At 41.0% G+C, this 12582-nt stretch overlaps 1 protein-coding gene across 1 annotated transcript in view; it reads left to right on the top strand.

Moving 5' to 3' along the window:
• LOC134225958 (BRD4-interacting chromatin-remodeling complex-associated protein-like) overlaps positions 1 to 4871 on the top strand; it is a 91700-nt gene extending 86829 nt beyond the window's left edge. The window contains exons 2-3 of the mRNA XM_062706422.1: positions 2683 to 2763; positions 2856 to 4871. Of these exons, the coding sequence (XP_062562406.1) occupies positions 2683 to 2763; positions 2856 to 4663 (1889 nt within the window). The 3' untranslated portion in view covers positions 4664 to 4871. The remainder of the gene's footprint in view (positions 1 to 2682; positions 2764 to 2855) is intronic.
• Positions 4872 to 12582: the final 7711 nt, after the last annotated feature.

The raw sequence follows: 12582 nt of genomic DNA, 5'->3' as shown, positions 1-12582 counted from the left end.
GCGCAGCGAGCGAGATGGGCAGACCAGGTGCAAAACGACTTGGCGAGCGTGGGGCGTATCCGAGGATGGAGAGATGCGGCCTCGAACCGTGCATTGTGGCGTCAAATTGTTGATTCAGTGTTATCTGTTTAGATGTTAACTAAATAAATGAAATGAATGAATGATTTCGACTTGCGTATTATTCGGGGAAATGGCTTTCGGACAAATTGTCTTTCGGCCAAATAACCCTTTCTTGGAAATGCTAATATCATATTCCAGAAGTACATGTTCATGATAGAATTAGAGGCGAAAGTTTAGAATTGATAGTTCCGTTAGGATACGGCAGAACTCAGAATTTTACCACACCTGTGTTTCGAACATATTGATTCATAGGGTAAAAAATTATTGCGGTAATACCAAAACGATTTTTTTGGCAAAAAAATGATTTTTTAATATCTTGAAAACTCCAACTCTTAGTGTACAAGTATATTCCGCAAACTTTTCTGTATTGTCAATATACGCGTTTTTGCAGAATAAGTCATCAGTTTACAACCTATAGAATTCAAGATATTTAAAAAATAAATTTTGCCAAAAAATTTATTCTGGAATTACCGCAATAATTTTTCACCCTATGAATCAATATGGTCGAAACTCATATGTGGTAAAATTCAAGATATATCTGAGCTCTGGTCAAATTTTCAGTAAAATTGGTTCAAAGTTGACCATTTTGTATGAAAACGGCGAGTGGGCTTTTTATTATGCCGGTCACTGTTAACTACAATGCATTTCGAATGAAACACAATTGAACGCTTTCAATTGTCATAATACTAGTCAGTATTATTATATCAAATTTCACTATTAATTGTTTATATAGTAGAAGTTAAGTACGAGATATTAAAGACAATCTTGCCGTTGAAGTCCAAAATACGTATTTCATCTAACAAGCTGTTCAATAGTTTTCTATACCTTAGGCATAATGCCCATGTTAATACATTTTTCTCGTCACTGATTATGGCAATGAGTTAGTAGCAAAGGCACTCCTAAATGGAAGCAAAATGCCTCTGAACCCAATTATCGCACAAGTGGGCAACGAAATGCCGTACATTTTTGCCATTCGTCCAAGTGGAAAGGATTTATCTAATCAGTCGCTCGACTCGAAAACAATCCTGTCACATTGATAAATACATTGGATGACGGCAATGAAGACGCGCGAACATCATTCTATCAATTATAATCAAGCTTCCATTGTATACACTTCTACCCCGTTCGAATAAATCAAAGCTCTATAAAGGTGATCCACTGTACTCGTTTTAGCTGGGGCTCTGATGGGTGCCGATGATGAGGAACAAATAGCTAAACCGGTCGAATCAGCCATTCATATGCGGATCTAAAAAGTGCCGTAGGCAAACAGTTCTGAATAATGATAGGGTGTCGACATGAATTCCCAGCAGGGGTCATACTTCCGTCACAGACTTGTGTATCAATAAACTTGTTCTTCCTGGGCTGACGCATCGTCGAAACTATTCCATCTACCGAAGAACTGACCTACAGCTGGACAAATTCATAAGTACGGACAGTCAATGCTGCTGGTGTTGAATACCGAAATACCCCGTCGTTCTATCTAACTTGATGAGAAATTGAAAGTCGGTGAATCAGATGCTTTGCTGGGTGCGAAAGCACTGCGAACACAATGACTTCATAGCAATTTAATTCCACGCACCGCCACCCACTATTAACGATCAAGTCGTAAACACGTTCAAGTTCACTGTCGAATTCAATTCTACTTCTTCTTCTTATTGGCATTACATCCCCCACTGGGACATTGCCGCCTCGCTGCTTAGTGTTCATTCAGCACTTCCACAGTTATTAACCGCGAGATTTCTAAGCCAAGTTACTATTTTTGCATTCGTATATCATGAGGCTAACACGATGATACTTTTATGCCCAGGGAAGTCGAGACAATTTCCAAACCGAAAATTGCCTAGACCGGCACCGGGAATCGAACCCAGCCACCCTCAGCATGGTCTTGCTTTATAGCCGCGCATCTTACCGCTAGGCTAAGGAGGGCCCCGAACTCAATTCTAAATGTGTAAGTAATTTTACGTCCACACATCGGATATTTGTTATAGGACATAGCTTCTAGCAATATTAAGGTAATTTAAACCAAAATTAATGGAGAAAATTCATGTTGTTTAGTTAAACAAAATGCAATCCTGATATATGTACTTTCTGAAAAGTACAAACATTCAGATTGCATCCGAAATATCAATCGTGATTCATTAAGGTTTTATAACTTTATAAGACTGACAAAAAAAAAAAGAATTGACTTAGCTAGAGCGAGTGGTCATCAAAAATAATAAAATGCTGTGCTGAGTTTTATTACCATTAATCTTGATGCTGCATTTTTTGCAGTAAATTTCCAGTAGTTTCTTATTTGTAAAGTATATTGTAGAACAGGAATCGTTGGTTTTACATCCCTCTCCTCTTTTATTGAAAAGTCTAGCTCGTAAAAACCAATGTACGAAGTCGTAAATGCGTGGGCATTAATCTTTACCATCTTTACCAACATCTCTGTTTGAAGTCATGAAATCACGGCTCCAACAGGATTTATTCATTTTGATTTGTTCATTACAGCTGAATGGCAATAAATTCCGAATTATATCGATTCTATGAGAGTAATCAAACTTCCTTTCTTCATTGCAGCTGTATCGCCAGCGTCGTCATCGGACAACACAGAAGAAGTAGTCAAGTCATCAGAGCAGAAGGGTGGAGGAACAAGCTCAGGTAATTTATCGATCGGTGATTCCACGCTTCGGTTGAAACAAGTTACGAGCTTATGTGCACTGTCATCAATTAATATTTCCTTTCGCTTGCAGGGATCTCCGCCCGGTCTATTGACAAATTCGAAGCCAACGAGCTGCCCGACGGTGATAGCAAGATCATCAAACTTGATATCAAGCAGGTTGAACCTAAAGTCACATCCGGGTCTAGAGGTGCCCGCAATTTGGGATTCTCGGCCGATGTGTCGTTGAACTCAATTCCAGGAGGTTTGAACAATGAGCTGACCAGCGGAGATTTTAAGATTCCGGTGACACCACCATCGGCCGTAGCTAAGGACAGCTATGGAAACCCAGTAACTCCCTTTGCAGATGTTGGCACGACAGGACTGGACGCTGCCGGATTTGTGCAGGACTTCAACAGGGATACACTGCAGGGATCGAACAATAACCAATACAGTCACTTGGACTTCAAGCTACCCAGCTATGCTTCTGGAATCATCCAACCCGTACAACTTCCTTCGCTTTCTCCTAGCAGTTTTCATTCACAAAACGACCAAAACCAATTTGCCCGTCAACCGACTACAACTAACAGAATTCCAACCACAACACCTTTCCAATTTGTCCCGAACGCCAAAATTCCAACTATAGGCGATGGACAAATCCTTTTCGCTCAGAAACCATTGAACGGTCTTATTCCTCCGATATTTCCTGGAGAAGAACTGCCGGTCTATAAAGTCGAAGTCGGAACCGAACGATCGCCAATTTTTGCAAGAGATCCATTCGGTTCACCAACCTTGGATAAAGGTCTTACACTACCTCATGCCACTCCTCCAGTGAACTTCAATCAAGGATCGCCACAGAATCCACAAGTCCCTCTTCAGGTGCCTTTATCGCTGGCACCGCTGCCTCCTCAACAGACGCAAACTCCTCAGCAGCATCAATTCCCTCCATCATCCCAATCCCATCAAGTCCATCAGCAACCACAGTTCAAACCAACGCAAGCTCCCGTTCAAAAGTTCACCGGATCATTCGGAGGTGCACCAGGTTTTCTTGGAAGTCAACAAAACCTGGGAACTGCCTATACCTCAACTCCTAAACCAGCCCAATCCACAGCTCCACAAAGTTATCCAACGCCTCCTCCAACCCATGTCCTTCCTAGCATCCAACAAACATCAACCCCTACCAAGCCTCCCAACAAATTCACCGGAAGCTTTGGCGGCGCCCCAGGTTTCCTCGGCAACCAGCAAAATCTAGGCACTGCCTACACCTCTACCCCCAAACCTGCTCAACCTATCATCCCACAAACTCCCCCACCAGCACAAACGACTCATTTCGCACCACCCGTCCACCAAGCTGCGCACCCCACTCAACCCCCTAACAAGTTCACCGGCAGCTTCGGCGGTGCCCCCGGCTTTCTTGGAAATCAGCAAAATCTTGGCACAGCCTACAAGCCCACAACGTCCAACCCGTCGACTCCTCAAAGACCCGTCTCGTTCCAACCCGCTCCACCGCAGCCAACATTCCAGCAACCACAGCAGTTCCCGCAAACACAAGCACCGAGCATCATCCGCCCACCAAGCCCCTTCCAACCATCAACACAACACCAGCAGCAGCAGCCGCACCGCCCCGGTCAGTTTACAGGAAACAAGTTCAGCGGTAGCTTCGGTGGTGCCCCAGGACTGCTCGGTAATCAGCAAAAACCCGGCACGCACGTGAAACCCGATGGCACTATTCTGCCTCCGTCTGGACCGGGACTGGCTGGATCGAACTTCACTCCAAGCACCACCATCACCACGGGTAACGTCATTCATAGGCCTTCGGTGGCCAGCAGTGGTAGCACTTTCACAGGAAGCTTCGGCGGTCCACCGGGCGTCCTGCGTCCGTTCGATAATGTGAAGGGTTAGGTCGAAGGGCGAACAGGCAGGTAGGGCAACCCAGGTTACCGCGAAAGTATTCGATTGAGTGACAGTGATTATCGATTAGATAGATCCGTATGACTGTAGAGGTTAAGTTTAATGATAAGCAAATTTTCTCAGATCACTTACAACAAAACCATGAAGCATTTTTCTTATCGATACGACTTATTAATGAAATAAATTATTTATGAATCTATATTGGTCTTGTTTATTGTTATATGTATGTACGTACATTGACGGGTCCTAACGGTCCTAACCTGTAAGGTAGAAGCAAGGTGCATTTTAGGATTTTTTGGAGCAAGTAAGCATTTTGTCCTTTGGCGTAAATAAGGGGGGCTAGGGGAGCTCAGCCCTCCCTAGAACAAAATTGGCCCCCAAGGATTTGAAAAGTTAGTTAGCAGTGATATCAAATTTCAACATATAGCATAATGAATCACTGTTTGAAGTTTGAAGACAAAAGTGTTATCTCCCACATTCACCCTATCATAATGAAATGAGTGAAAACCAAATCGACATTGTTGTTTCAAAAGGGCGAAAGTCGCAAACGTAAACAAATTCTTCCGGAATCGTGCGAAGATTTGTTTCGGAATCATTAGGAGATTTGCTTCGGAATTCCTTGAAGATTTAGTTCCGACTCCCTCGACGATTTGCTTCAAAATCCCTCAACGATTACCTTCAACATCCCTGGAGGATTCTTTTCGGAATCCCTGGAGGATTAATTCGAAGTCGCTCAATGATTTGCTTTGGGATCCTTCATCGATTTGCTTCTACATCCCTGGAACATTGCCTACGAAATCTCTGGAACATTCCCGTTGGAACTCCTGGAACATTTCCGTCGGAATTCCTGGAATATTATCTACCCAAGTAACCATGGAGCTATATATGCTTGCAAATAATACAGCCATTAAAGTTGACTTAAAGGGGAAAAAGGCACTTTTACGACCGAAATAATGCCTTATCCAGCTTTCCACTTTCACCATAATGGCGGATGCTATAAATTTTTTGACAAGAACTGCTTCCAGACACTGAACTGGAATTCCCATCTAAGCAAACGTTAATATCCTCGTTACCAATGACATCCATTGAGTTGTTTATTCTACTATCAACAAGGAGATATGCGCAAGATTGATAAAATTCTATTCAAATCATTCAATAATCTGCTTATTTTTCTTCCATTTTAGATATTATTTTAAAATATGCTGAGATTGATGCTTAGCCGTAACCATATTTGCCGACGGAAAGTTTTCCGAACTGAAGTGGGAATCTAGCAGCACAGCTAGCAGATAGTTCCAAATTCGCACCTCTTCAAAAATGACGCTTACCCACAATTTCGTGACCCTCTATGTGATTCCTCACTGATGAGCTCTTCGCAAATCTTCCTCAAGTCACATTAAAAAACAGCTTCAACATGGTGTACTTCCGAGGAATAAACGAATCAATGAATTCCGGAATGAATTGGTACTTTTTCGCTACTGCTCCTTAAGACAACCACCCACCGAAGGGGAGATGGTTCCCATACAGACCCCCCGGTCTTATCAAAATTTTGTTTTTGTTAGTTTTGGTGGAGTTTTCGGGGTAATGAAAATAGGTAATGGCAGAAGTATTAATTAAACCCCATTGGGAAGAATAAGTATTGGTTGGAGTGAGGCAATTGATTTATAATTATATTTCAAAAAAAATGTTTCTATATTCTCAACGTATTTTCAAATAGATGTTCAGTGTTCAATTTAATCTTCTGCTGACTTGGGAGGAGCTAATTTTGAAGAAGTTTGAATGGTAAGGTCGTGTATAATAATTTTATCAGATTTATGTTTTGATTATATGTACGCTTAGTTTTCATAAAGTAAAAACCAGTCGCAAAAAAGTAACAATTCGTTTCGGAATTTATTCGTTCGTCATTGGCTTAAAATAACGCCATAAGTATGGTGGGAAAGCCGACAGAATTTTCCATCGGAATTGCACTCGTTGAGCTGCTTTTTATTGTGACCTAAGGAAGATTTGTGAAGAGTTTCTATAGAATATATTACGTGAAGAATACGTGGATAAATATAGTGTGGATAATAATCATAAAGGCGTAGTGCTGTTTTGATACGAAATTTTTTTCTGTTGAATTATGGAAATATTTTTTTTGTGATTCTGCTGATCGTTATTCCATATTGTGAAAATTCTGGATGCAAAGATTTGAGGAAGCCTTGATTGTAAAGAGGTGAAAAAATAAAACTTTCTGTTGGGTTCCTACTCCATTTCGAGAAACTTTCAGTCATCACATATAATTTTGGTATCAAAAATATAAAAAACTGTTGAAATTTAGTTGAGATTCAGTTCGACTCATACTCAGAAATATAATCTGAAATGAAAAAGAAAATTAGCAAATTTTAAATTATTTGAATGGAATTTCATCAATCTTGCGCAAATTTTGCTTGTTGATAGTAAAATAAACAACTCAATGGATGTCATTGGTAACAAGAATATCAACGTTTGCTTAGATGGGAATTTCAGTTCAGTGTCTGGAAGCAGTTCTTGTCAAAAAATTTATAGCATCCGCCATTATGGTGAAAATGGAAAGCTGGATTACTTTGACATGTTGAATTAAAACATATGTAATGCATCGCTGCATTCATAACACTGAATAAATGCATCTTTACATCGGTAAAACTGATCTAACGCAATAAGCATTTAATATGCTGATCTGTGATTGATTACATGCATTAATTAAACCGGTGCCAGCAAACACGGTACATGTCACATTGCGTAAATTTTACAGAAGAAGCATTTTCCCAAGATTTCGAACATCAAATTCAAATTTGCAATTTTCTGCAACTCTACTGTACCAACGTGTTATGACTAATGTACCTAAATAGTGAGAAATATGCAAAGTTTCTTATCAAATTTCAAGTTTTTTTGAACAAAATGCACATGTACCACTATTATTGGGAACAAACTGGAACAGAAACCGAAAATCGTTCCCAGTAAAAGTGGCACATGTACATTTATAAAATTATTTTAAACGGCTGTAAAATTAATGCTTGGTGGTTACTTTGGTAGACGATTCTCATTGGAACCCTGAAATATTTCCGTCAGATTCTCTGGAACATTCCCGTCGGAATCCCTGGAAAAGCCCCTTTCAAATTCCTGGAATATTCACGTCGGAATACCAGGAGGATGAAGTATCTCTAGAAGATTCTCATTGGAATCCCTGGAACATTCCCGTCGGAGTCCCTGCAATATTCCTTTTGGAATTTATGAAATATTCCCGTCGGAATCCCTGGAGGATTTTCGTCAACATACTGAGAGGATTTGGAATCCCTGTAACCACGGCATACAAAAAAAAACAAGGCAGGCTCAGCACGTATATGTAAACATTCAGTTTGAATGTAAACATGTGTCGTTACTAATATCTTCACACAAGCTGAACTGAGACAATGCTCTACGGTCTCAGCATTGTGGGGTTTGAGTATATTACCATCAGCGTGTGATTATACATCAACACCTCAGCGTGTCGATCAGTGCGCAGCAAGCCATGACTCGGGCTCTCTTCTGGTCAGACCTCCGTGGCGTGCACACGCAACCACTGAGAGCTGCGGTCATTGCATTTCACTCCGGCCATCTGGGGCCATACATTTTGGCGATCCTGCCTGGATATTTTTTGGATCCTGATGCTGATTACAAAAGGTGAGTTGAATTCAATTGGTAATGTACTAATGTGTTAAAATTTCTGAAGATTAAAAAAAAAACACAAGGCAATGGGTTTGTATTGCTACAAAGCGCGTCTGAAAGACCGCTGGAAAATGAATTGTGATTTGGAATATCACAAAGCGCGTCTGGAAGACCGCTGGAAAATGGATTGTGGTTTGGAAAATCACAAAGCGCGTCTGGAAGACCGCTGGAAAATGGATTGTGATTTGGAAAATCACAAAGCGCGTCTGGAAGACCGCTGGAAAATGGATTGTGGTTTTGAAAATCACAAAGCGCGTCTGAAAGACCGCTGGAAAATGGATTGTGGTTTGGAAAATCACAAAGTGCGTCTGAAAGACCGCTGGAAAATGGATTGCGATTTTCAAAATCACAAAGCGCGTCTGGAAGACCGCTGGAAAATGGATTGTGGTTTGGAAAATCACAAAGCGCGTCTGGAAGACCGCTGGAAAATGGATTGTGGTTTGGAAAATCACAAAGCGCGTCTGGAAGACCGCTGGAAAATGGATTGTGATTTGGAAAATCACAAAGCGCGTCTGGAAGACCGCTGGAAAATGGATTGTGGTTTGGAAAATCACAAAGCGCGTCTGGAAGACCGCTGGAAAATGGATTGTGGTTTCAAAATCACAAAGCGCGTCTGGAAGACCGCTGGAAAATGGATTGTGATTTAGAAAATCACAAAGCGCGTCTGGAAGACCGCTGGAAAATGGATTGTGATTTAGAAAATCACAAAGCGCGTCTGGAAGACCGCTGGAAAATGGATTGTGGTTTGGAAAATCACAAAGCGCGTCTGGAAGACCGCTGGAAAATGGATTGTGGTTTGAAAATCACAAAGCGCGTCTAGAAGACCGCTGGAAATTGAATTGTGGTTTGAAAATCACAAAGCGCGTCTGGAAGACCACCGGAAAATGGATTGTGGTTTGGAAAATCACAAAGCGTGTCTGGAAGATCGTTGGAAAATGGATTGTGGTTTGAAAAATCACAAAGCATGGGAGACCGCTGGTTTGTGGTTTGCAATACCACAAGACGTGTCTGGGAGACTGCCGAGAAAAAGTTGAAAATTTAAAAAAATCCCAAGGTGGGTCATGGAAGCATTTATTTTGGTTAAAATAAATTTAGCTTGAAATGTATAACTTAGCGACTTTAGTGTACATGAGACTACCAGTTAAGCTAGTTCTATCGAAATCTGAGAGATATGGAGATCTATCGTATGCTACAAAGTTGTTTGGAAGGCTTAATATATTATCTTGAAGTTTATTTTGGAATTTACTGACTTAGTAGTCGTAGCGGAATTACCCGTGGGATGAGATATCCAACATTCACGAAGCTAAAAGAACGTTGCCAGCATTCACAAAGTCATAAGTTTGGAGTTATTGGCTAATCGTACTGGTTAGAGCAAGATTACCGGTGGTGAGTTTAAGCCGTTTGGCAGCGCAATATCATTACTTGACACTTTACCGGTCACTACTAAACGCGCTGCTATAACAGTAGCGCGACTGACAGGTGACCAAATTTGGTAGCGCGATAAGAGCGCTGCTATTTGATGAACTGTCAACTGTCAAACGTCACCGGTATGGAATACAGCAATCAAATTGAGAGCCTAAAATAGTGACCGATACGGAAACGAGTGACGAAACAAAAATGAAAGCGCTGCGCGGGTCATTAAAATGCTCGCGACCGATAATGATGCTCTTAACATAAGTCTAAAATTTAGGTATATATTTATGCTATCTCATTTAAGTATGATATCTCTGAGAAATTTTATTAGATTAGATTTGGATTAGATTTTGGTTTGATTTGATTGGAATGGATTTGAACTGGATATGGTTTGGATTTTAATTAGATTTGGATTGGATTTGGACTGGATTTGGATTGGATTTGATTTAGATTAGAATTGCATTTGATTGGATTTGGATTTGGGTCGGATTTGGATTAGATTTTGATTGGAGTGGATTTGGAATGTATGTGGAACGGATTTGCATTGAATGTGGAATGGATTTGGATTGGATTTGGGTTGGATTTGGGTTGGACTTAGATAGGATTTGGATTAGATTTTGGTTGGATTTCAATTTGATTGGAATGGATTTGAATTGGATATGGATTGGATTTGGATTTGATTTTGGTTGGATTTGGATTGGATTTGGACTGGATTTGAATTCGATTTGGATTAGAATTGCATTTGGTTGAATTTAGATTGGATTTGGATTAGATTTTGATTTGAGTGGATTTGGAATGGATGTGGAACGGATATGGATTGAATGTGGAATGGATTTGGGTTGAATTTAGATTGGATTAGGATTGGATGTTGATTGGAATTGGATTGAATGTGGCTTAGATTTTTATTGGAATTTGGATTGGATTTGAATTGTTTGGATTTCATTGTATTTGACAAAATCTTAAAATTTATTGTTCTCCATTCACTACATAGATCCAAATCTCATGGCTGTGATAGATTTGTGGGACAAAATAGGGACAAAAGAATGAATCAAGATTCGTCTTTCGCAACCCATCATTGATCAGCCCACGCGGAGTCGCGGCCCACAGTTTGGGAACACATGTTCTCAGCGGTTGTTAGCAAGTTCAACATCGATATGTTGAAGGTCAGCTTGCTGGTATTATTATATATGAAGCTGATAGTTGGATTTAATGGACGGTATAAGGTATTTAGATTATTGACTTACATTTCGTTGCTCGAAACCATCGATTTCTCAAAAGCAATATGTTCATCTTCGTCTCGCGCAAATAACTTTAAAAAATCACTATGCTAGAGGATTTTTTTTGCTTTTTTTAATGAGAGAAGAAGGGAAATGTGGGGTTTGAGTATATTACCATCAGCGTGTGATTATACATTAACACCTCAGCGTGTCGATCAGTGCGCAGCAAGCCATGACTCGGCCTCTTCTGGTCAGACCACCGTGGCGTGCACACGCACCCACGGAGAGCTGCTGTCATAACAATTCGCTCCGGCCATTTGGGGCCACACAAGCATGTTTACTTTTATACTCTAACATGTGGCGATAAAATATACGTCACTCTTGAATTGTAATTTTTCTGAACGAGCCTACCTTGTTGTTTGTATATCGTGCCATGGATCATATTGAATGGGGTTTAATCACCGTGGAAACTTATTGTTGCTTTGATTGGCTTTTTTCGGTGAGAAACAAATCAACACAGCAATTTAGTGTTACGCGCTTCGGTTTACTACGCTTCAACCATCATCAGACGCCTAAAATCACATTTATTCAATTACAATTTTCACAATCAAAAATAATCCACACAAAAATACACTTACTACTAGCTGGCAACCTCCTAGCTGTTCAGTCAGACAAACATAACTACAGTAGCCGTTCGATAACTGCAAAATGTTTACTTTTCAGTTAACGAATGCCGTTCGATAACTGCAACGCATTCTAGACGTCAAACGGTTGTCAATCGACATCAGATGCAATAAAACTGCATCTAAATATGCAGCGCAATGCAGCTGTCATTGAGTTTGACATCAGTTTGAAGTTTAGCGGTCCGATAACTGCAACACTGTTGCAACTATCGAATTGCAGTTAAAAAGCATTGCAGTTAAATGACTTGCAGTTATCGAACGTCTAATGTGCTTTTCTTGCTTTCCTTTCACGCTATTCCCTACCACCAAAATCACAACCCATCGATTACGTCATTTTTCTCACTCTCAAAACTCGACGCAGTGCTAGTCAATGACGGCGCCAGTAGCACATTCCGTAGGAATGGGGCCGAGTACAGTGACTATAATAACAGTGCCGTCAAGTGTCAAAATTGGAACAGAATCAGCTGTCAGTTCCATACAAATGCGCATTCCAAACGAGCAGGAGACCTGTCAAACGTGGAATAATGCGATACTCTTCTTATAGGACTCTAGGGCCGAGTCATGGATAGATGTAACGTTTATCAGCCCTGGTCTGGTCTCTGACATGGATTGGAGGATAGACGAGGGCTACACCTATAGTGATCGCCTAGCAATTCTCAACTATGGTGTGCAGCATCCGAGGGCGGGTGCTCCCTGTCAGGTACGTGGGTGGAAGTCCAATCACTTCTACAGCGAAGTTTTCACCGTGGCCCTAGGGCTGGAGGCCAACACCGACAGTATGAGCATGGATGCGCTGGTAGCTAGCCTATAACGCGCGTGCGACGCTACTATGCCGAGGAAAGCCCTGCCAAGAAATGGCAGACGCCCGGTATACTGG

The sequence above is a fragment of the Armigeres subalbatus genome, chromosome 3, assembly GCF_024139115.2.
Source record: "Armigeres subalbatus isolate Guangzhou_Male chromosome 3, GZ_Asu_2, whole genome shotgun sequence".
NCBI lineage: Eukaryota > Metazoa > Arthropoda > Insecta > Diptera > Culicidae > Armigeres > Armigeres subalbatus.
This window is presented reverse-complemented; position numbering and strand designations above follow the sequence as displayed.